A 24,007-nucleotide genomic window follows, 5' to 3' on the forward strand; every position below is an offset into this window, starting at 1 on the left:
AAAACAAACAATAGCAAGGAAAGATGAATAACTCTCTCCAAGGAGTGGAAAAGGGAGGAATGATATGATACGACTGTTCTGGGGAGAAGCAAAAATAATGAAAGAAGAGAGTGAAGCACGAGTGAGTGAACACGTGAATCACACGGAGAGGATGTGAGCGAGTGAACAACTTCTGAGTGACCTTAAAAGGCCACATGGTTGAGCTGGGGACAAAATGAGCGAGTGAAATGGGGCCTCGGGTTTATCTCTGTGAAGCTCTGCTGTATTTATAGATCATCTCAAAAAAGAATCCCTGCCCCTTTGTAACCCCCCCTCCCCCCGCATCTATCATCCCTCCCCCATTTCCAATTAGCCCCTGATGGGTGGAGTAAAGCAATCAGGAGTAAGTACAGCTCACCCGGAGCCTGCTCCCTCAGTCTGCCACAGACTCCACACAGGCACACACTCCTCAGACAGGAAGGTAAGAACCAACTCTGTTCAACTGCTCCACTCTCCATGTATTCACTTGTCCATTCTTCCGCCTATCCATTCTCCTCACTGGTTTTCATTCACCATGTCTTCCATTCTCCACCACACTGGCATCCTCCTATCTGCCTCCCCACCCACCTTCTCATGTTCTCCCTTCTTCCACCTGCAGAGCATTGTCACCATTTAACTACCTCTTCCATCACCTCACTTTCCTTTCAGCCTGTTTCATGCAGACTGGATTCCTTATTTAGTAAAAAGCTCTTCCTTAAATCAGTCAATGATGGGTAGGCTAGTTATCTTGAACCTTTTCTGCTCCCCTCTCTTCAAAACGTAAACCTAACTTTACTACTATAAAACCAGCCACTTCCTAATAACTTATGTTGCTTTTTATGGCTTTACAGTATTTTGGTGTTTTTAGATCACACTTTTTCTAAACTGTACAAAAACTGTGCTCTCTCTCATAGAAATACAAATGACTGATGCAGGGTTCAGATTTTTTAATTGGGTTTGCCTGAAGGGGATCAGCAAATCAGATTAGATCAAGTCAAGATCAAATTAATGTTTAATTCTGTGTAACACTTAGTTCCATTGTCCACTTACAAGGTTGCTATGTGACTGAAAAGGATATCCTTCAGGACTGTTAGGTCAGGAGAGTAGAACACTAAAGCGGGCTAGCATCTGTAAAGATGAGTAAAAGGCTGCGATTTTAAGCTTTTCTCCATCTTTTTTGGCGTTATGATGCGATTGCACAATTCCTTTTTGCAGTTTCACTCTAACTAAACGTTCTTAGACCCAAATATAAATGTTCCAGTGCATGCAGATAATGCCATACATGCAGAGAGCTTATTAAAATACTGTAAAATAAGCAGTTCTCTACAAGACACCATGTTTAGACACAAGAACCTTTTAATAGTTCACTTTTCTGTAAACTGGCTGTAGCTCAGGTTGACTCCCAGATGGGGAGCATCAAAGAGACCCCAGAAGCTGGGAAACAGCTGCATGGCATGTCTGAATGGCTGGAGCTTTTATTTGCGGCAGTTCAGATTAGCCTTTTTTATTTTTAGGAGTCAGATAAATCCTTATATAAGCTAGGTGAGTCATGGTGGGAGTGATAAACAATGAGGGAATGTGGGAGGGCGCTGAGAATGCTTAGAGCAGAAAGGACGGGCAGATTAAACGTCTCAGCTTCAGCAAGATAAAAGAAACTAACCTTTTGAGTGTGGGGAGCATCACAAATCACTCACGGACCACTTAGGTGGGAATCTACGGTGATCAAAAATAGATCAAAGGGAAGAACAATAAGATTATGGGGATGACAACAGAGAGCAGCTCAATTCAAACCAGAAATATGAATTTAAGCTTGGGGTTTCTGGAGGGGTTTTTTGCAGGGTTTTTTGTGTCTTGATCTGCTTTATTTGGTGAGAGCTTGGGTAGTATTTAATTCTGTCTTGGAGAATGGAACTTCATCAACCCTTTTTTTTGCCATGCATCTTCTCTGTTACCCACAAAGAAATACTCAAATAAATCGCTTATGTTATCCTCGTTTAACCAAGAGTAGCTGTATAGGCACAGGTGGGATAGCCAAGAGCTCAACAGGCAGACCACAAACAGCTGCAGATTGTGAACAGTCATTATTACGAGTGTCGTTTAAACCCACTTATGCACGGACGCGCGCACACAGTGACAAGGGATACTGTGATCTGGCGCTGACAGCTGGAGGTGAGGTGATAAATGGGTCGGCGTATAGTGCCGTAGTGTGTGTTGGTATGCAACGGGGCAAAAGTTGACTGTCTCTAAGCAGGACTGATAGGAGTTATTTATATCCACCTCATCGCTCACCTTCTCATCTGTCACAAAATGAAGGACGCCTGAGAGATGGGAGAGGAAGATGAAAGAGGGAAATGCATGGAAAAACTCCCCAACTTGTAAAGTGACAGGTCTACTAATGCGTCCTAGAAAACGCTATTTGTTTGAAGTTTGATTTCTAAGAAATGGCTCTCTGATGATTGCCAGCATCGCTCCAATGATTAATTGGAGCAGGGAAGCAAAATGGCAAAAGTTTCTATGGTACTTAATATAAGTGTTCATATCCTGTATATATAATATTACCCTTAGGCTCTTTTGTTTCTTTCTCTCTCGGCTGAGCAGTGCTAGGTCAAAATGACAGAACGCTACGACTGCCACTACTGCAAAGAGTCCCTGTTTGGGAAGAAATATGTTCTGCGAGAGGAAAATCCCTACTGTGTGAAATGTTATGAAAGCCTGTACTCCAACACCTGTGAGGAGTGCAAGAAGCCTATTGGCTGTAACACCAGGGTAAGAGATATAAAATGAAGAAATGCATACATACAAGAACAAGTAGAGAACAAGAACAAGAGTACTGCTCTTTCTACAGGATCTTTCCTACAAGGACCGTCACTGGCATGAGGAATGCTTTAAGTGCTTCCAGTGCAAGCGCTCCCTGGTGGACAAGCCCTTCTCTACCAAGGACGAGCAGCTCCTTTGCACCGAGTGCTACTCCAACGAGTATTCCTCCAAGTGCCATGAGTGCAAGAAAACCATCATGCCAGGTAGGAAGAAAACTGAAATAGATCAGCAGAGTAGCTAGAAAAATTAAAACCTTGATTTGTCACTCAATTTTAAATTGGATCATTGCATAAATAAAAAGTCTTCTGTCTCACTATATAGACTGGTTGGTGCAGATTATATTATATCAAAGTTGTAATGAGAATAAAATCTACTATTGTAGGCTGAGTTATAGCTGACTTTCTATGCTGGAAAAACAGAGCTGTAGCCCGGAGGAGGATAATGTGGAGTAACTTAACTAAAGCTAAAATTGAATTAAACCAAGTAATAGAACTAGATTGAGAAGTCGAAACAGTACTGATATTGTTTGTGCTATTTTCCCATTGGATGAACAAGAAGGTTTCCTTTTTTTTTTCATTTGATTAGCTGGGCACGATACATGTCCATTAGTCCTGTTTTCCCACATTGCTGTAGTACAGTTATAATAATATAAGGTATAAACACGTTAATTTTGTCAGTACATTTACAGAAACCTGTTTTCTTTTCACTTTAATAGGTACAAATAAAGTAACAGCTAATTACTAAGTATTTGTATCCTATTTCTATACACTTCAACCTGAGCAGTGATTGGTATGGAGCGACATGCGGCACATACTATAGAATAAAACCATACCTTGTTAGGCCTTTGGAGTACTAGAACATGTATACTATGTTGACCCAAAATTGAATTTAATCATTAGTTGTAAACTTACTATTTTCTGAAGGCTCCAGGAAGATGGAGCACAAGGGGAACAGCTGGCACGAGACCTGTTTCACCTGCAAGCGATGCCAGCAGCCAATTGGCACCAAGAGCTTCATCCCCAAGGACAACCAGAACTTCTGTGTGCCCTGCTATGAGAAGCAGTTTGCCATGCATTGTGTGCACTGCAAGAAGGTAGCACATCCACTGCTACATACAATGATATCGAGTAAAATGTACTTTCAAAGTAGCTCTCCATTAGTCTCCATTTTCACACTACATGTTATTGTTGCATGTGTAACGGCACTAAAGTGTGGCAGTAACCCATTTCCCTCTAAATAGCCCATCACCACTGGTGGGGTGACCTACCGTGACCAGCCCTGGCACAAGGACTGCTTCCTTTGCACTAGCTGCAAGCAGCAGCTGTCTGGACAGAGGTTTACCTCCAGAGACGACTTTGCCTACTGCCTCAACTGCTTCTGCAACCTTTATGCTAAGAAGTGTGCCTCGTGCACCACCCCCATTAGCGGTAATCTTTAATCACTGGGTCAACAGAACCTAATAAGGCTCATTTATAACAGGTTTGTCAGTTGTATTGACTTCAACTTGATATTCTCAGGTCTTGGGGGCAGCAAGTATATCTCCTTTGAGGAGCGTCAGTGGCACAATGACTGCTTCAACTGTAAGAAGTGCTCCGTGTCCCTGGTTGGCCGTGGCTTTCTCACCGAACGCGACGATATCCTGTGCCCAGAGTGCGGCAAAGACATCTAATTCAGCCCGAGTGATGACCGTTACATCTGACGGGATGACCGCGTTATGATCAGGGAACGATGCAGAGTTGATCAATTCTATTTGAGCACAGTGCATGACATCTATAACATTGTTACTACAAAGCAATACTATGAATGTAAATGAAATACAAGCTACTAACAGTGTTCTTTGAGATAAGAGAGTTCGTTTAAGTTAAATGTTCACTATTTGAGGAAAGAAAAAGTAATTACTAATCAATAAATGTAGGCATGAATCTGCTGTATTGTGCTCATGAAGAGAAAATGTTTCCAAGTAGATACTGTAGGAAGGATTCTGAGGAAAATCTACAATATTACTGCACACTATCAGCTTTGCAGAATAATAGTAATTACTGCTTTGTGCATGTAATTTGAGTTTTTGTGACGTTTAACCACTTAAATATTAAAAATGCATATTTATTCGTATAAAGGAATAAATATGAATACATTGCATGAAAGATGAAAAATATAAATAAATACATTTTGCATGAAATAAGATGATTTCAGGATTTCTAAACAAAACACAAAAAAAAAAGAAAAAAAAAGATTAAAAATGGCAAAGTCAAAATGTTTTTATTGGTAACTTACAAAAAGAAAAGATTAAAAATGTTCTAGAAAAGCACTACAGATCGCTCGGTGGAAGATTTTTATCATTTCATTCCGTTTTACTCTAATGTCCAGTTGAACACCATGTCAAACATGACACATAAAGCCCGTAAAATTTCTTACATAATTAAATCAATAAACATCCTTATTTTTCATTTTTCAATTCATTTTTTTATAACACTTTTGTACAAACACTGATTCAAAGCACATTTTCCGGTGTGTTTTAATGAACTCCACATCAGTAACTGCAAAGTCAATTCTCCTTTTCTCCAGTAAATAGATTTCAAAAGTTCTGCATTCTTGGTTTTGCCCAAGCTCGTTTTATGTGTCTGAATTATTAAAAACTGGTATTCAATTGCAACCCGGTTTCTGAAAAGTTGGAAAACTGTAAAATGTTAATACAATTTGCAAGACATATCAACGATTGAAAAACAGGTTGTTGTGTTTTTAAGTGGTATGTTTAACACTGTGTTGCTCATCACAGGTAAGTGTTTGGAAAATGAGGAGGTAAATTCTTGTAGTTCTCAAAGTCTTGCTTGGGTTGAGATTTCAGGGCTTCTTTGGTCATATTTTTGGACGTTTTTCCTACTAAGCTACACTGTTGGCTTAGCAATGTTGGCTAAAATACGCAAGAGGCCTCCACAGAAAAGTCTTCTGGATGCAAGTCTGTGATGCTGTATTGTTTAGCATTATTGATGCCTTTACAGATGTTGCTCAGTCTATGTTCACTAACGTAAGCCTATGCCAGCACAGTTGCTGCCTTTGCTCTTGGTGTCAGTAAGCCAGGCCGTCCCCCTACCACACGATTTTCAAATACCGTATGACTTCAAATTTACATTTTTCTTGTCACAGGAGAGCATTTCATTTCACTTTAATCCATTGTTTCTTGTTTTTTTTTAAAAACTTTGCATAGTGTTGTTTAACTTGTATTTTTGGTTTAAATAATTTGTGTTAATTTGTTCATAAAGAGAAGAAAAAAAACAAAAACAAAACACCCCCAATTCCAAAAAAATATAAAAACAGACTGAAACGATTTGCAAATTTTATGAAATTTAATTAAACCATAATTTATTCACAATGAAACATAGAAAACATCAAATGTTTAAACTGAGACATTCTATTATTTCATAAAAAATACTTGCTTAATTCAAATTTAATGGCAGCGACATGTGATAGGGCAACAAATGGCTGGAAAAATAGCTCATACTAAAAAATACAACTGGAACTAGTTTGCAGCTAATTGGGTTAATTGGTAACAGATCGTGACATGAGCTGGTATTAAAAAAAGGAGCATCATAGAGAGGCAGAACTTCTCAGAAGTAAAGCTGTGCACAGGTTCACCACTCTGCAAAGAATTGTGTTCACAAATTTTGCATCAATCTATTTTAGAGTAATGGTCTTAAATGTAAAATTGAGAAGAGTTTCTCGTTATCTCTGTACATAATATCAGCAGAATATTCAGAAAATCTCTGTGCACACAAATAAGGTGAAAACTCAGTATTAGATGCCTGTGATCTTCGCGCCCTCGGGCAGCACTGCACTGAAAACAGGCAGGATTCTGTCACAGATCACTGCACAAGCTCAGGAAGACTTTCAGAAATAACTGTCTGTGAACACAGTTCATTGTGGCCTCCACAAGTGCAGGTTAATGCTTAACCTTTAAAAAAATAAAATAAAAGCCATATGTCAAAATGATCCAGAGACACAGCTGTCACCTCTGTGCCAAGGCTCATTTATAACTGCCAAGAAAAGTGCAAACTGTTCTCCAGTCAGACGAGCTGAAATTTGAATTTCTGGGGGCGGAAAACATGGATGCTATATCATCTGGATTAAAGAGGAGAGGGACCATCCAGCTTCATCCATGTGCTCAAAAGTCTGCATTTTTGATGTTATGAAAACAAGAACAGAAAATGTGGCACATCATAAAACGAAAAACACAACAAAGATGATCCAAGACTGTTGAACAGCTAGAATCTTCTATCAGACACGAACAGGACAAGTCCGCTCCCAAAACGTCCAGCAGCTGGTCTCCTCAGTTTCCAGGTGTTTACGGACTGTTGTTAAAAGAAGAGGTGATGCTACACAGTGGTAAATGTGGCCCTGCCCCAACTTTTTGAGATGTGTTAAGGCCATCCAATTCATGATGACTTTATTTTCTTCTTAAAATGGCACGCTGCCTGGTCAAACATGTGATATGTTTTCAATATGTTGTTGTGAATAAAATATGGGTTTATGAGATTTTCAAATCATTGCATTCTGTTTTTATTTACATTTTTGCACAACATCCTAAAATGTTTGGAACAGTATTTACAAAAGTGGTCCTTTTGAAAGACTCGGCCTCTCTGTGATGCTCTTTTTATAAACAAGTAATTACTGGTCTACTAATAATAAAGTTCAATATTGTTTTTATTTATCCTATCGTTATGTGCAGCATATGTAAAATCTCACACCAGAGTGACATTTCAAAATCCTGGAAAACTTATGTAGTGCTCAACAAATGCAAATCTCAGTTGAATTCATAACAGAAATGATAAAAAGTCATTGATCACACAACTTCTAAAATGTGATGCTCACCATGATCTGTCTATATTCATTTGCAATACACCAAAGAAACAGATCTGTCTTATAACATGTCTGCATTGCCTCTTGCTTACTTCCATTGTTATCACGTTATAAGATCCTTTAGCATCCAGTTGAGAACACAGCCATCGCAGCCATCATTCATCACCCCGGGGCCTTTTAACCTAAACCAGCAACAGAATAAAAAGAGCAATAATTCACCTCACTCATTTTGGATGGGACTTAATGCAAGTTGCTGATTAATGCTGGTAAGGGCACTTGAGGTTTTGGAAAACATCAAGGAAGCTCGTGACTTCATCCCGGTTTGTAAGCTCTTATAACTGAATGGCAACAGTTAAGCAGCTTTGACCCACAGCTAGAAGGGTTTCCACCTCTTTCTGTGGATAAATGAGTTGGGAAAATTGTGATGGGACACCTAAGGTAGTGGGCAACCACAGGTTACGGACAGGGAAAGGTGTGGTCTGTCTGCCGGACCTTGAGGTCCCATCAGGTCTGTATGAAAAAGAGGCCAAAGATCAGGGCCAAGTCACACGCTGGATCTTGTTCTTCACTTCCGGAGACTTCAGTGCCCCCTAAAACGATGAAGGATAAAACATAAACAGGCATTATGAACTGCATATTTTTCTTTTTTTAAGAATAAAATGATTTTTTATTATAAATGTCCTTACAGATTCTTTAGAATATCTCCAAACACACAAACAATATGAACACTTGTGGATTACTTTCTTTGTGCATGAATAACTGAGGAGAGAAGTTCCTACCGACGTATTTGCTTCTCGTTTGAGGTTTTTTGTGTCACTGCTGCGCTGACTGGATGGAGAGGAAGATGTGTTGCCTGAGAGTTTGCGGATGGGGTTGGAAAGATTTGCTGCTGGTGGAGGTTTTAACCTGTCGTTGCTTCCTATTGACACTATACTTCCCTCTGGTTTCTTCACTTTCAGTGGGCCAGAGTGAGAGGAGCTCCCATCGTACACAATCAGAGGCCTCTTTCTACTGTGGTCACTGCTGGAGCTGAAAAAACATATTAATCAGTTTCTGAAATGCATTAATCTTATTTTAACATTACAGGCTACAGTTTTCTTTTGTTTTGCCACATTTACACCTGGACTGTGTCTGTATGTGTTTTCCAGATACTGATATATATTCCATGGATGAAAGTTATTGTTTCTGTTTCACAAACTTTTGAATATGTTGTTTTACATGCATTTTTATTTCTATAGCTTGCTGAAAGGCTTCCAACCAGGACAGAAACTGTTAAAGCTGAAAAAAGTGCACCAACATCATATCAAAACCAGTGATTTAAGAATGGGATGTCACTTAAGTTCATATATGTGTGAAGCCAGATGAGCAAGTACTTTTAGCAATATAGTGTATTTGTCCTGGGGCCTTTCACAGAGTTGTTACGTCTGTTGACTGATCAGTGAAATTACAGTAATAACACATTCCTTTCGCCTTTCATAGAACTGGGCAAATTATTTGGTCCAAATTCTAACATCATAGTCAAATTATTTATATGCAGACAGCCTAAAACTGCACATGAAAGTACTAAATATCTGAAGCTGTGGACCCATACTTGTCTGACCGGTGAGGTACCGGCGTTTGCTTCCCTCGGCTCTTCTCCATCCTCCGTCCCCAGCGGGTGTTGGGTAAAGTCCTCTGCGGCAGAGGGATGATATGCCGCAGGTAGAGCTCTGTGAGCTGGTCCCTGCTCCCACAGTCTCTGGTACTCACGTTTTTCTGATTCAGAGAAAAATATCTCCACTTTAAAAATCACAAGCAGCGCCTCGAGTTGAGTGTACTTAAACAGTAACCAGAGAGGTGTCCTGCTTGTTAGCTTGCATGCTAACATTTCCGCATTCTTCCTTTATTCTCGCATCAAATCACATTTCTAGAGTTCCTTTTAAAACACCGACTTACCTCATTTAAAACTAGCCTCATAAAGTCCTGAGACAACAACTCAGGGTGAAGCAAGAGATCCGCATCGGAAGTACCAGCAGCCTTTCCATTTTGCCCCGTGGAAGTCGCCATGTTTGCTTTTCTTCTTCGCTGTTGGAGGTATACGACAGTTTGCATCCTTGAGATTACAGGAATATTACTGCCTCCTACTGGCTTTAGACACTTAAAACTGTTTACATATTTGGTATGTATTTTTTAGTCGTGGTTATTTTCCTCTATAATTTTATTTCATTTCAGTTAGTTTTATTACTTTCAAAAGTCTATTTCTTATTTTTATTTTAGTTAATTTTTTTCATATCTAGTTTTAGTCTAGTGTTAGTTAACAATAATAACCTTGATGAGCATCATTATTTTTTGGGTTTGTTTGGTTCTGTTTTTGTTTTTGGCTCATGTGGATCTTATTTTTAATTCTTGGATGAAAATACTTTTCTTGCATTTCATAATCCTAAAGCATGCTCTGGGAGGTTGAGATCAGTTGACTGACTTGAAGAATATCCTATTTCTTTGCCATGGGAAACATTTGGATTGCAGTATGCTTTGGTTCATTATGCATTTGATCTGTATGATAAGTTTTGCAGTAGAGAGTATAGTTCTGTTTACTTCGCAATTAATCCTGCTACCTCCATCAGCAGTCAAGCTGAAAATCTGCACTTGACTTGCGTAATCCACTGGGGTGGGACACAGGGACGACATAAAAAAAACTATACCACTGTCGTGGCCCTTTACAAATAATGCCCTTGTGCAGGGCTTGCTCTTTTAATGTAATGAGCTTACTCGTTCTACATGTTTTATCGTTAGAGAGGAAGAGAGTCAAAGAAGCTTTAATCCAAAACTATATTTATTTACATATCTTATGTGACATGATAATGCAGTTAACACTCATTCCTCTATAACAGAAACATTAAGACTCATGAACCAGCTGACAGAGGGCTGTGTTTCTACACAAATTTCATCAAACACTTTTTAACAGTGGTCTGACTTTCATCTGAGAACATCACCAAACATCAATACTGTAATTTGTTTTTGTTTTTCTGAATCTTAGCACATAACTGACAACATAATTATTATCAACGGTACAGCTTCAGACTAATGAAACAACAAAATGACAGCTCAGGGACAGCACAGGAAACAGAAAAATAAAGCAAAAATGGAAGATATAAAAATGTTTTTTTAAATGTCAGTATGTTTCAGAAGCTTGCGTGGCCATGAAGCTGAATGAACACTTTGACTTTATTTATTAAAACAGCAGACAGATGATTGTCACCACCAGATCAGTTCAGTTGTCAGCAATTGTGATTTTCACATGACCTTCCCCAAAAGGAGGGAGTCATGGGACTGTAAATGCTCCAGTTTCACTAAAGTTAAAACCAATTTGTTCTTGTGGTAACATGTTTTTGTTCACAAGAACTGTATTACTTTAAAGGGAACTTCAGTAAAATCCCATAGCTTATCAAAAAGTTAAAAACATTAGACTGCATTGGGTTTCCTCCCTGTGTCACACAGCTGACTGCGTCTCACTGCAAACATAGATATTGCTGGGCCTCACTCTTCTGTGGCTCCTGCCTGGCACTCTGGGACACAGTCTGCAGCTTTTCGGAATGAACTCCTGACAGGCCTCCCTGAACTTCCTGATCCTCCAGCAGTAGATGACGGGGTTGAAGACCGTCTTCAGGTAGCTGAGCCACAGAGCGCCTATGCTGATGGGGTAGAAGACTGAGCTGTAGTAGAACTGCCGGCTGAACACGGCCAGCAGGCTGACGATGGTGTGAGGGAGCCAGCACACTGAGAAACCAACAAAGAGGATGAGGATGGTGGTGAAGGCTCGGGTTTTGAAGCTCATGTCCACCTTGACCTGAGGCGGCCGCTGCAGTCCGGTAAGTCTCATTTTGCTGACTTGATTTAGGGCTGGCAGACAGGAATGCTCGGTGGTGTGGTTGTGGATGCGCAGGGTGTTGCGGCGCACCGTGTTGAGGATGCACATGTAAGAGTACAGCATGACAGTAAATGGCACAAAGAAAACCGCTACAGCCAACAGGACTGTGTATCCACGGTCTGCCAGGGACTCGCTGTATCCCAGCACGCACTGCGGTGCCCAGGCGCCCCCGATACCTGCTGCGCCCGCCCTCCACCCAACCACTGACGGCAGGGACACACACAGGCTCAGCACCCAAGAACCTGCGATCAGCAGTTTAGCTCTGTGTGGGGTCAGTTTGTCCTGCCGCTGCACAATGATCAGGAAACGGTCCACGCTGATAATGAGGAGGATGGACACCCCCTCCAGGACGAACAGCCAGTACAGCATGATGGAGGCGCGGCAGAAACCGCTCCCAAAGCTCCAGTCTGCAGTGGCCACGGTGACTGCAGTGAAGGGCATGCAGAGCAGAGAGAGCATGATGTCTGAAAAGGCCAAAGTGGCAAGCAGGAGATTGATAGCAGAACGCATGGCAGGTTTCTGGTAAACAATCAGACACACGATCGCATTGCCGAGGAAACCGATAGTAATCATAAAGATCATTATGGCTGCCAGGGTCACACGGAGAGTGACTGATATGAGAGGAGTCGTAGCTTCTGATGGGAGGCTTTCTGACGTTTCCTCTACGCTGTTCGGGTCCATGCAGTTACACTCCTCCATGAAGCTTTCATTACAAAAAGCCATAGCAGCGATTATTCAGGGATATGAGATCAGAAAAGGTGAACATTTCCGGCTATGCCTGTGGTTCAGAGGTAAAGCTGTCCTCCAGCAGTTGAGATTCCATGGGACTACCTGTGATTAAAAAAAGACAAAAAAAAAAACCATTCACATAAGGCATTTGTGAATAAAAAAGAAAAACAGTCAAACCCATTAGTAGGATGAATCAGAGATTTTAATGGATGGTCTCTTTAGAAGCTGTGATAAATGTGCCCAAAAACAATAGAAAAAAGGGGAGTTTAATAACTGATCTATTAGTCAGTGAGAACTGTAAACATGAAATAGTGAGAGGAGGAATGACGTCCACTAAATGTGATCAACCCAGAAACACACCACACTAAGAGTTACAGCCACACGGGACAGAGATGTGTCGTTCACCGTCCTCACTGAGGTTGATGATTAACAGCCAAGCTGCTTCACACATGAATAGAAATACACACATTTACACATCACCCAGGGTGTAGTCAACTGTCAGCTTAGCAGAATCTCACTCTTGGTTAATGCTACAGATGGTGACACATTTGTGATGAAACAGAACCTTCTTCAAGAGGGCCGCAGTTTTTACTTCCTGCTGCCGATCGAGGGACCAGAGTGTAGAGATTTAGAGTTAAGGCTGTTTGGAGGTCACTGTGGCATTCACGTCCCCCATGCAGCCCTCCAGTCTGGACAGGTATCTAGCACCTGGGCCTAAGGGTCCACTACCCCATGCTTTGTTGCCTTACTTACCTACTCTGATTTCAGCATCCAATCAGCAAAGTGTAACCAAGCTAACATTTATTCGAGTATTTACCTCTCAGGATATCTTTGATGAAAAAAACTGTGTGGCTTCAGTTGTGTCTCAAGTCCCTGTAACACATCAAAATTGTAAATATGCTGCATAGTTGATAAAATAGCCTAAAATAAAAGTGAAAATATGCCTTTTTAGTGACTGTAGCTACATTCTGGCACACGCACAAACACACAAGTCGTGGCATAGTGTTGCCGGCTGTTGCCACGGCAACAAGGTCAGCGGCTCCATGGCAACAAGCAGCCCTTACTCTCATCTCTTGTACAAGAGTCTATGACAAAATATTTTCTGGATCACATGATTCGCCGAAAGACTTTTTTTCCCCCAAGACGCAACCTCACAGTCAGAGAAGAAGACTGGGATCGGTCAGGGATCCCTGACCGCTCGCCTCTGTCTTAAAACCAGATCACAGCTGTTTGGCGTCAGCAGTGAACAAACAAATCAGCCTGTTTACTAAAACAATAACAATTTCAATCCTTCACTTGTACTGAATACCAGTGATCTTAATTATGCTGCTGAGCTGACTGCTAGCTGCAGATCTGCAGGGTGGCCTAATCTTAAGGCATCTAAATACTCTAAAAACTCTTATGATGTAGATGTGATTTACAGCTGCTCTGATCATAGCTGATATTTACTGGTTTACACCATGCCATCATCTCCATGTGCTGATTCTCCCTTTCTTCATTTCTTTCTTTTTTTTCTTGTCATGGCTCCTGCACCGACCCTGTACAGCCTGTTCTTGCCTTAACATGTAACAGCTTTCACACACTGGCCCGTCGCAACAGGCTAAATTTTGCATATATTACACGCCAAAGACACAACGCCCTGTTTTTCTCTGCGCACTGCCCTACACAATGAACCATAAATGAACATCTGCAGGTGCTGACGGGACTTACCTTGACTATTGTACTCGTCTCTCGTCGAGCCAGTCAGCTCGGTGACGGTGTCTCTCCTCCGGTGCCTGCTGAGGTCTTCCAAAAATATCCCACTTTGAACATTTCACTGCCGTATCGATCCCCACCGTGCCGCCTGCGGATGATGCTGACGCCAGAGGAGCAGGTGGTCTCACATTTAAAGGAGCATTGTGTCAAAATTGACCATCCTTATCATCCTAATCCTTATTATTGTTACGATTTGCACGGTCAACTGTAGGTATAGTGTGAATCGAGCAGTTGCTGATGTGCCGAATACCCGAAGGAAATGAACGATTAAAAAAACAACAACTCGGTAATAGTTATTTATTTACTTCCAAGATTAACATTCGTATGACATACATTAATGTTCAAAAGTATCGATCTACACCTGTTCATCTTTGGATTTCGGTGTATCAGTCCCAGTGCCACAGGCGTTTCCTATAGAGTCAGGCCCTGAGCCATGCAGTTTGCCTTTATAAATGTTTGTGAAAGAATGGGTCGTTTTGAAAAGCTCACTGCAATAACAGGAAAGTGTCTTTACAAAATTTCCAACCCTCTTAGATATTCCACAATCAACTGTGAGTGATATTACTGCAAAGTGGAAGCTTCTCAGTCACAAAGTGGCAGACCATAGAGTTGGTGCTGAGGGCAGAGCTTATAAAAATAGCCAGGGTTACTGAAGAAGTTCTAAACCTCCACTGCATTAACATCAGCACAGAAACTGTTTGATGGGAGCTTCGTGCATGGCCTGTAGGTGTAATGTGTGGGTGGCCCAGTACATTTGATTGCATGTACCAATATATTATATATATTAGTTTTAGGCATGATAAATGTTACCAGCCACGAACATAGGCTATTTGCAGCATTTTATTAATCCCTTACAAAATTTATAAAACTATACAATAAATGAAAGTAAATTTAATTAATTTAAATATCTGGAAATTCGTGGAATAAAAAAATTATTTAGTTTAACCCTGTTTTTTTTTTTCAGGCTTTGTGATCCCTCATACAGCATATTCACCTCCGTTCTTAACCGGTTCAGTTCATTTCATTCCAGTTTTATTCATTTAGCATTAATTCACGACACCTCAAGATGATTTGTATTTTTAGCATAAACAGTCTTTAATGTCTGAAAGAAGATCTGAGCATGCATTATTTATTTTGTCCAACAGATGGCAGCATTGCACTCCGGTGGGCTTTAGTTGATGAAAGAATTTTGTGCTGGATGTGTGGGTATTTATGATTTAGCTTGGGCATTTACTTCACATGTATTTAAGGTTGTACAACAATAGGAACATTAATAACAATTATGTAAGCATGTATGACATTATGGTAACAATCTCATATGTTATTTTGATGCAGCATCGATGGTGCCCTGACAGAAGTGCAAAATAGCACCCACAGAGCCAATAATTCAAACATTAATCCATTTAAATGTTTGTTTTTTTTATTATTATTATTATAAACCTGGTAAAATTACATACACACATACTTACATTCACACACTCAGCATGGAGGTTGAGACTCTTTTCCTGGGCATGCTTGTCTAAATTGGCATCATGCCCATGTGTTGAACATGCCCATCAAACAAGTTCCACTCCACCGATCTGGCACATGCATGCTCGTCACGTTCAGTGGCACCCACACAACACAGAGCTCGCTAGTGAGCGAATTCATTTCCCTGTCCGTTATTCCACAGATGTTTGCTTTAATTTCTTCCTGATTGAGATACTTCGGTACTCCATCAATCACACGCAGGCAAAAAACGATAAAAGAAAACACGGGCAAAGTGAAAAATGTCCAAATCTGAATATTCAGTGGGGAGGCAGAGAAACCCACACGAGTAACAATATTGACAGAGCCATGTTGAGCCATTTAGAGGGGAGGCAGTCAGACTTTTAATACACTCTCGTGAAAACAAAACAACTAAAATGTGCTTCTTTTATTTTGCCACCTCTCATTCAGGCACGCTGCTGCTCCTGATTCCAGGAAAGTGTTAAACGTGTTTCACCAGTTACATGTTAATCAGTGTTAGACTGATTGCTGCATTGTTAAAATAGCTAACACTAAGCACTGGGAGACTGAGAATGTGTAGACAACAGTAAAATGGTTAAAACTTTGTTGGATATGAGCAGGTGTGTGCATTCTGTATGTGACTGTGCCCAAACTGTGAGCCACAAACAACAGCCATTAAAGGAGGGGATTATCACATGGTAATTGCTTCATGTAAAGCACCTCCGACAAGGCTTTAAGAGCAATTATGAGCAATTATATTACTTGTTATTATTGGAGGGAGGTAATAACATCTTTAGCGTGCAACTGCACACAGCCCATGGCTCAGAGATGTAGGAAACAATGCTATAATGATGAATAATGCCCTCACAAATGCATGCACTTTTGTGTGAGCTGAGCTGTGTCTGTGGATTCAGGAGTTTGGGGTTCTGTCAGGATACTGTAACATCATCAGCATGTACCTTCAGATCCAAGCATTGATATTCAGTGTAGACACCTAGCACTGTGTGATGACAAACCCTTTAAAGGGCTTTTTATCCCCCAATTCCAGCCTTATCTCCCATCTTTACATCGCTAAGCTTTGAGGTGATCACGCGGCAATCCTGGAAGCTTATATTCTACCTCTATTTTCATCTGAGAACTTAGGCTTGCAGCTCAGTAGGGATACATCATGTTAAAAACCATACGAAGAGTAAGCAGGGTACCACCTGTCCACCTTTATGTGTGGCTTTTGTGATATTACTGTGGCAACTGAAAGGATAAAGAGCACTTCCTTGGTGTAATTGGTTTTCGTAGCAGGAAAGTATGCATATTTTAAACTGTTGTATTCTAGTGACATGATGCTGACAAACAGTCCATAGGAAAAAATTATAATTTAATGCAACAAATAATGATAGTTCAATATTTTTAAATGGTACAAAAAGCTGTATATACAGTGCAATTACACAAAAATACAGCAGTTGTGGTGATGCATAAAAGTATGTTTTCTGTATTTCTGTAAAAATATCAACTAATATGTTATCTGATGTTTACACAAGACTATCAAGTTATATAAAGGAGACAAATGTAAAAGGGACTTTTTGAAATAGCCCTCTGCCAAATTTAAAAAAATAATAAGTTCACCACAAGGGGGCGGCATTTCGCGAGTTGGGGTATTGTTTCCGAAGACAAGCTTCCTTTTTTAAATATTTCTTTTTCAGCCTAATCCCAGTTTCATCAACACGCTTTACCTTTTACTGGGTAACTACTGCAAATAAGAGTGTTTTCTTGGATAACCTGTTTGGTTCAATAAATGCCACTTTTATCCATTACACCACCTTCTGATAAAAAATAAGGTATTGCATTGAATAGGGAAAATGTTTAGAAATGTTGTTTGAAGGTTTTAGACTTCTTTGAAATACGAGATTTCAAGCAAATGAGGCATTAATATGACACTTGCATGGACCTTGAGTAGAAACTTTGAGATGTTTTAGGTTTTATTTGTGCTGAATTACAGAAAAACTTCACAAGGTTTCACAAACTTTCACACACTGCTGTAAAAACAGAACGGTTCATGTGTGTTTATAAAAACTTTCTCAGGAAGTGAAACAGACAAAATATCCCATTCATCCCTTATTGTTTTCCTTAAGCTTCTTTGAAGATTGAAAATTAACCTAGTTTGACAATCTCTGTATAGGCGGACCTGGAAAAAGTTATTCAAACCACTCATTTCTAGTTCTTGTCTTTTCAAACAGCAAAGTCAGAGTGTGCCTTAAATCCTGCCAAATATGCAGTGAGGATGCAAAGAGTGACAAAGGTCCCAAAATTGTGTTTGTACATGCTCTCTTAAGACAGGGTGTCCAGTGTGGGGAGGACCAGAGCACACATTCACATTGTAATAAGTGTAACATTCATAGTAATCCATTAACTCCTAGGTTTGCATTTATTTCTCACAGTTCTGCCTGGTTTATCAACAGCTACTGCAGCAGCTGACCTTTGACCTCCCTCCAAGTTTCACTGCAACTGCACTTCTCGGTCACTTTTTCTAGGAGTACCTATTATGTTTATTACTGATGTAACATCCGCTTGTGTGTGAGTGTCTGTGTGTGTGTACTGTGTGTCATTCTTATGTGGATCAGAAGCAGACAGAAGAGACACAGATTGCTTTTCACAGCCAGCGTACTGCGCTTCTTGCTGCCTATCTGCCAAACCCATCATCTGTGGCAAAAGATCCACTGCCTTGTGTCACTCCATCTCGCTGTCACCTTGGCAACCGCTGCCGAGGTGAACTGCCAGCTGGGGTAGTCGACCTCCATTGGCTGCGTTCCATCGAGCTGCAGTCCACAGCCCTGCAACAGGATGTTTGTGGCTGGACTGATATGCAGAAAATCACACGTAAATGTAGAAACCAGGCTTATGTGATCGGTTCAGCAGGTATTCGCAGGATCAGCATCTCTTTAACAAAATGATGTGGTAGATTTTTGGGGGGTTTTATGCCTAATGTAAGAATTAATTAAATAACAACAGAATAATTAAGCTGCTATGGTGCAATGTGTGGTTATTTTTTCACTATCAGTCCATCAGCTAAATAATTTCTTAGTGAACCAATTAAGCCACTTTTCTATAGATTGTCATAAACAGGGAAAAATGGCAGAAGTTTGCACAGATGATTTACCAAACAGACATGAAAACAATGATAACGAGACGCCTGAGAAAAATGGACTGACTATGTAAATTTTTTTTGCCTTTATGACTTCTTTGTATCTCTTATGGGATATATTGTATATTATATCAAATTCAAATGACTCTGATGAAGAGATTCTGTGTGTTTATATATATGCATGTCTCTCTTTGTGCGTGTGTGTGTCCACATGGCCCTTAAGAATAACGCTCCGGTATCTAACACAAGGTTTATGTCAAATTTATTAAATAATTGGTCTATTCCATGAAAATAAACACAGTGGCAAAAAATAAATAAATAGTCCATATCACCACAATACACAGCAAACTTGTACATAACCTTAAGAGACCGTTTGCTAAATGGAAAAGGATTAAAGGAAAGTACAAATATTGGAATAACTGTAAATCGCTTGTTGAAACCTTAAACTGTGCCACAAAAAAATAAAAAAAATGTAAAAAATCCACCGACACACAACACAAAGTGAGAAACAGGTTTGAATGAAGAGAAATTATTGCTCATTAGAAACAACTCAACACTGGATAAAGCGGTGTGTTTGATTAAAAACGTAGGTTATAGTTCAGTCTAGCATGTGGGACATCAGTTTCTGCAGCATCACAAGGGAACTATTATTTTTACAGTACAAAGATATGGAAATAACTTGTTTCTGCTCGAATATCTCCGGTTTTGGTGACCAAACATTTCCTTTAAATAACTTTCAGTTGTCTTTTGTTCAGATTTAATTTAGACCGAAATATATTTTTTTGTCCCAGAGGCTGTTTCAGGGAGCAGAAAAATGCCAAATAGCGATGCATAAAGGGCGGTTGTGATGTGTCCAGTCCTGATATGAACATTGGATAACAATTCTACTTTTTGGATCAATGGTGGCGAATAAAAAGTTAATCAAAGGTTTCATTGAGACCCATGTTTATAAAACAGAGGCTGTTGTTCGTGTTTCATCCCTGTTATTTTGGGGCTCTTTCACGTATCGCTGAACAACCTCTTGCACTCTATGGAGGGAGACGGTGTGTCAGGTCCAATGCTACCCACTTGTGAATATGCGTCCTCTGGAGTGCGCGGAAGTCCCGGCGGCGTCATGCGCTTCTCTTTCTGCCTGCGGTTGCAGAACCAGACCCTGACCACCTCTTTCTCCAGCTGCAGAGTGTCCGCCAAAGAGTTGATCTCCTGTGCGGAAGGTTTGGGACACTTGAGGAAGTGGCTCTCCAGTGCGCCTTTTACGCTCACCTCGATGGAAGTGCGCTTTTTCCTCTTCCTGCCCTGGGTGGCGATCTTATCGATGCTGGTCGGGCTCCCAGTGGTGGAATCAGCCTCTTCCAGCCATTTGTTCAGCAGAGGTTTCAGCTTGCACATGTTCTTAAAGCTCAGCTGAAGCGCCTCAAATCTGCAGATTGTGGTCTGTGAGAACACGTTGCCGTACAGAGTGCCCAGAGCTAAGCCCACGTCTGCCTGGGTGAAACCAAGCTTGATCCGTCGCTGTTTGAACTGTTTGGCGAAATGCTCCAAGTCATCGGACGTAGGGGTGTCCTCGTCTGAATGCGATTCGTGGCCCAGACCGTGTTGCTGGTGATGGTGCGTGTGATGATTATGATGGTGTTGGTGGTGATGATGGCTGCCGTGGTCCAGCCGAGGTGATTCTCCGCGCACCAGCCCCGAGTGCATGAGGCTTTGCCCGGTGTGTGAGCTCAGCATCCCGTTGACTGTAAATCCTCCTGGCTGGGAGTAAATGAGGGATTGTTGCTGCTGCTGCTCCCCCTCAGTGATGCTGATGTGCGCAGCGGAGGTGCCTCCCCAACTTCCCGTGTGCGCCTGGTGAGGTCCTAGATGCGGAGACCTGTGGTGAAGGGCTGAACCCGAGTGGAGGTCGTCCCTGCCGGCGTTTCTCTTTACATCCTGTGGCTGGGAACTCGGGGGCCACGGAGACCCGGTCTCCGCTACTGCCGCTGCAGCGGCGGCCGCTGCGGCTGCTGCATGAGGCAACGATGTCACCCACTGGTGTGCATGGCTTAGCATGTGCCCCCCGTTGCTTGCTACCATGGCTCCGTGCATGAAGTCGCTCTGCACCATCTTCACTGAAGGGTCCCCTCTGTATCCACTAGACACCGTGGTCACAGCGGTGCCGCCCGACTGCATACCACCACCCCTCCGGTCAGAGTGAAGGACCGGGCTGGATAAAATCCTGCTGCTGGCTAGGTATGGGCTTGAAGTGGCAGTTGCCATCCCCCAAATCATATATCTTTTATTTCTCTTTTCTTGTGTTTGAGAAAAAAATTAAAATAGTCTTAGCTCTAATCCATAAATAAATTCTGTCTATTTCAGTCTAAACGAGTTTTCTTTTCTTTTTCTTTTTGCCCAATTAGTGGGGGGGGAAGTGCCAAATCACTCCATTGAGACGTACATTATATTTTCAGTTAAGCAGCGTGCGCTTGCTGTAACCAGTGTGGCAGAACATGCTCTCTTACGTATTCCTGTGCGGCAAAACGATAGTTTCACAACTTTTCTCTGTCCCGGGAGCTCCGGCGTGCGTAATCCACAGACTTAATGGTCGCCTATGGGAAAAAAAAAACAGCCTTCTTTGCTCCGTGAAAACTTGATATACAGTCTGCTTGCCTATTCACATCTCTGATATAAACGCTTCGGGTTAGACTAAATGACTAAAAAAAAACCTTTAAAGCATCTGCTGTCCTCTCGGTTGTTTAGTTCACTGCATCTGCTCTACCCGGTGCGTCCTCTACAGAGCGAAGGAGACGAGCGTGTGTTTACGTTGTGCCAAGCCTGCGTATTCCTCTCCATTTCCATCCAATTACAACAGAAAGGCTCTCCAGAGCTCCCGCTGATTGGACGCACAGGCAGAGAGAAGTTGGTGTGTCTCACAGTTGAGCCTCGGGTGCACAGAGTTCTTGCTGAGGGAGAAAAAAAGCATCAATTTACTACAAAATTACAATCAAGCCGAAAAAAATAGACCGAACATGGTTTGACTGCGCGTTGAAGTATGGCCTGTGAAGCATGTGAAGAAAAACAGGCAAGTTGGGAAGTCATCCAACAAAACAAACCTCTTCCTAGAACTAACAAAATAAAAGCGAAAATAATTATGCTTAACGCTATTATTATTATTATTATTATTATTATTATTATTATTATTATTATTATTATTATTGTACATATTTAAGCACCTCTGAGTCACTTAAGTTGACAAAATAATATCCGTCACGTTTATCTCCGAGTATCACACAGAGCAGTCGAGGCTTGAATCAAGGATACTCAAGTCGGCTTTGGGAACACAGGGGGGTTTGGACGCCACTTGCATCTTAATGCGTTCTCCCTTTCACATGGTAAAGGGAAGGCCACAGTGGCGTGACGCTCCACACTGGCGAGCGCTAAAGCTGCACAAAACCTGCCAGCAGTTCCAAAACGAACACAAAAAAACAATCCGGTTTCAGTGGGACGTTTCCATGCCGAGTCGGTTTATGGATGGGCTGTTAAATGAAGGTGTCGTTGGGGATTTTCTACCACGGGCTTCCTTCTTCGCATTTACGGGCCTTGAGAGAGAAAGCCATCCACTGAGACACATGGTGGTTTGTGACTGGTGGAAAGAGCCAGGTGCGGGCCAGTGAACCTTCGGCTAATTTGTGTTTTTCAGCAGATTTATCTTGGATTTTGTCCAAAAGGTAAACGACAAGTATTCACAGGACCCCATTCCCAAAGCAGCAACATAAACTGAGTTACAATATTTAAATTCGCCTTATGTTCAGCAGTCATGTGCCAAACTTTTCTGATTTCAGGATATACTAAATCGTTAAAAAAAAAATCAAGCATAGCAGTATAAAAAGGATAATAAAAACTTTATCAGCTAAAGTAAATATGATTAGGCTGTTGTGCACAGAAGTTCTGAAAGGAGAATTAAAACAAGGCAGAGCACTTTCTGCTTATCATAAACTGACTGAGTGATGCACATATAGGATCATTCTATAAACATTTGAGAAAAATGTAATTATTTTGTTAAATTGTGCATCATTTCACAAAATTAGCACCAAAACTGGTAAAACGGTGTAGGTGGGCAACAAGCCTTTAAGACTCCAGCAACCTCCTATTTAGGGGCAGAGAAAGCACAATAACACACTTATTCAGGCAATAACTTTCAATATCAGAGTAATTTTCTTAACAAAGTATTTTCAAGACCATAAATAATCAGATGTATTTGAATGCCAGATTGAGCAGTTTTTCTCTTAAACCTGTGTGTTTTTGTTGATATATTAATAAAGTAGCTAGTTTGAATCACAGCATTCAAGAGTAATCAGAGTACAGTTTTGTAATTATCTATTTATTCGGGGGGTTAGGTAAGAACTGTTAATAGTTGCAAAATAACCTGTTTGATCTTCATAGATGTTTCCTTGCAGCCCGGTTTGCACTTTTCAAGTTGCTCAACTTTAAAACGAGCAAACACTAGAAAATGCAAATGTAAGAATGAGTCCTCATAATAATCCAAGTTGTTAATGTGTACTTTTTTGATAGATAATAGAGGTGAAAGTGTTTTTCTGGCCTTTCCGAATAACTTAAGAGATACTTAAAAAATAAAGCCAAAAATTGTGCAAATCCCTGATACCCAAAATGTTTTGCCCAGTTGGACTTTTTTCCAAGCTTTATTTCCATCACATGTTTGCAGCTTTTGTACTTTCAGGAATTTGTAATAAAGATAAAACGATAAACAATAAAAGATTCAGAAAAAAGCAGTGAGAGTACCAAACAAAAACACAGTCTTACACTTAATTATAAGGTGCTTCTTCACTCAGAGCTTTTAAAATCACTTTATTGTTGTCTCGTATTTGGTAAAACAGGAAAACAAGAGAAGCCGTACAAGAGCACCACACTGCTTCACGTGTTTTGAGCCCACCAGCATAATGTAGAGAAAACCAGACGACTCAGGCAAGGCAGTAATGTTTTTCATGTGTTGTGCTGCCTGGTCACAGCACTGGGTCCTCTATTTGTTATTCATGAAGGAAGCTGGGTGAAGAGGCCTTCTTATGATGCACATTTTTTCTCTCTGTTCCCTCTCCCTCCCTCCCTCGCTCCCTCCCTCTCCATGGAGCTGTTTGACAAGTAGGAAAATAATCTGTTTTAGTTGCAGCAAACACCGCAATTAATCCAGCATAATGAGCGTGACACCGTCAGCTAATTGACATTATTGTTTCTTTAAGATCATCCTCAAATCACAAAGACGGAGATTTTCTCTCTCTTCCTCCCATTTTCTCTCTCTCTCTCTCCCCTCT

General features: G+C 41.0%; 4 protein-coding genes across 6 annotated transcripts; 1 reads left to right on the forward strand and 3 right to left on the reverse strand.

Annotated features, from left to right (window-relative positions):
* The first annotated feature begins 350 nt into the window (after positions 1 to 350).
* Positions 351 to 5,017, forward strand: fhl2a (four and a half LIM domains 2a). Its single transcript, XM_006788275.2, has 6 exons — positions 351 to 460; positions 2,617 to 2,784; positions 2,864 to 3,038; positions 3,759 to 3,928; positions 4,076 to 4,262; positions 4,353 to 5,017. Exons 2-6 carry the CDS (start codon positions 2,629 to 2,631, stop codon positions 4,502 to 4,504), a joined length of 840 nt encoding a protein of 279 aa, XP_006788338.1. The 5' UTR covers positions 351 to 460; positions 2,617 to 2,628; the 3' UTR covers positions 4,505 to 5,017.
* A 1,149-nt stretch (positions 5,018 to 6,166) lies between these two features.
* On the reverse strand, positions 6,167 to 9,780 carry tslig2 (tRNA splicing ligase complex subunit 2). The gene is made up of 4 exons (XM_006788277.3): positions 9,625 to 9,780; positions 9,281 to 9,444; positions 8,469 to 8,718; positions 6,167 to 8,279 (listed from the first exon to the last, which is right to left on the reverse strand). Exons 1-4 carry the CDS (start codon positions 9,778 to 9,780, stop codon positions 8,223 to 8,225), a joined length of 627 nt encoding a protein of 208 aa, XP_006788340.3. The 3' UTR covers positions 6,167 to 8,222.
* A 703-nt stretch (positions 9,781 to 10,483) lies between these two features.
* On the reverse strand, positions 10,484 to 14,292 carry gpr45 (G protein-coupled receptor 45). Of its 3 annotated transcripts, XM_006788279.3 has the most exons (3): positions 14,036 to 14,292; positions 13,143 to 13,198; positions 10,484 to 12,427 (listed from the first exon to the last, which is right to left on the reverse strand). In XM_006788279.3, the coding sequence occupies exon 3, from the start codon at positions 12,317 to 12,319 to the stop codon at positions 11,159 to 11,161; it is 1,161 nt and encodes a 386-aa protein (XP_006788342.1). In that variant the 5' UTR covers positions 12,320 to 12,427; positions 13,143 to 13,198; positions 14,036 to 14,292; the 3' UTR covers positions 10,484 to 11,158. The 3 variants fall into 3 exon arrangements, with proteins under 3 accessions (XP_006788342.1, XP_006788343.1, XP_087685811.1); XM_006788280.3 differs by lacking the exon at positions 13,143 to 13,198; XM_087829685.1 differs by having other exon boundaries at positions 13,143 to 14,292.
* A 4,718-nt stretch (positions 14,293 to 19,010) lies between these two features.
* Positions 19,011 to 21,478, reverse strand: pou3f3a (POU class 3 homeobox 3a). The gene has a single exon (XM_006788281.3). It carries the CDS (start codon positions 20,970 to 20,972, stop codon positions 19,704 to 19,706), a length of 1,269 nt encoding a protein of 422 aa, XP_006788344.1. The 5' UTR covers positions 20,973 to 21,478; the 3' UTR covers positions 19,011 to 19,703.
* Positions 21,479 to 24,007: the final 2,529 nt, after the last annotated feature.

The sequence above is a fragment of the Neolamprologus brichardi genome, chromosome 16, assembly GCF_056152115.1.
Source record: "Neolamprologus brichardi isolate AB-2024 chromosome 16, ASM5615211v1, whole genome shotgun sequence".
In the NCBI taxonomy this organism is placed as follows: Eukaryota; Metazoa; Chordata; class Actinopteri; order Cichliformes; family Cichlidae; genus Neolamprologus; species Neolamprologus brichardi.

Bases quoted from the DNA above. Each gene is read 5' to 3' on its own strand.
- fhl2a (XM_006788275.2), top strand. From the start codon at position 2,629: ATGACAGAACGCTACGACTGCCACTACTGCAAAGAGTCCCTGTTTGGG. The intron at 3,039-3,758 runs GTAGGAAGAAAA...TATTTTCTGAAG, and splicing joins CAAGAAAACCATCATGCCAG to GCTCCAGGAAGATGGAGCAC. The intron at 4,263-4,352 runs GTAATCTTTAAT...TGATATTCTCAG, and splicing joins GTGCACCACCCCCATTAGCG to GTCTTGGGGGCAGCAAGTAT.
- tslig2 (XM_006788277.3), bottom strand. From the start codon at position 9,780: ATGCAAACTGTCGTATACCTCCAACAGCGAAGAAGAAAAGCAAACATG. The intron at 9,445-9,624 runs GTAAGTCGGTGT...TCTCTGAATCAG, and splicing joins TGAGGCTAGTTTTAAATGAG to AAAAACGTGAGTACCAGAGA. The intron at 8,719-9,280 runs GTATGGGTCCAC...ATGTTTTTTCAG, and splicing joins GTACCTCACCGGTCAGACAA to CTCCAGCAGTGACCACAGTA.
- gpr45 (XM_006788280.3), bottom strand. From the start codon at position 12,319: ATGGCTTTTTGTAATGAAAGCTTCATGGAGGAGTGTAACTGCATGGAC.
- pou3f3a (XM_006788281.3), bottom strand. From the start codon at position 20,972: ATGATTTGGGGGATGGCAACTGCCACTTCAAGCCCATACCTAGCCAGC.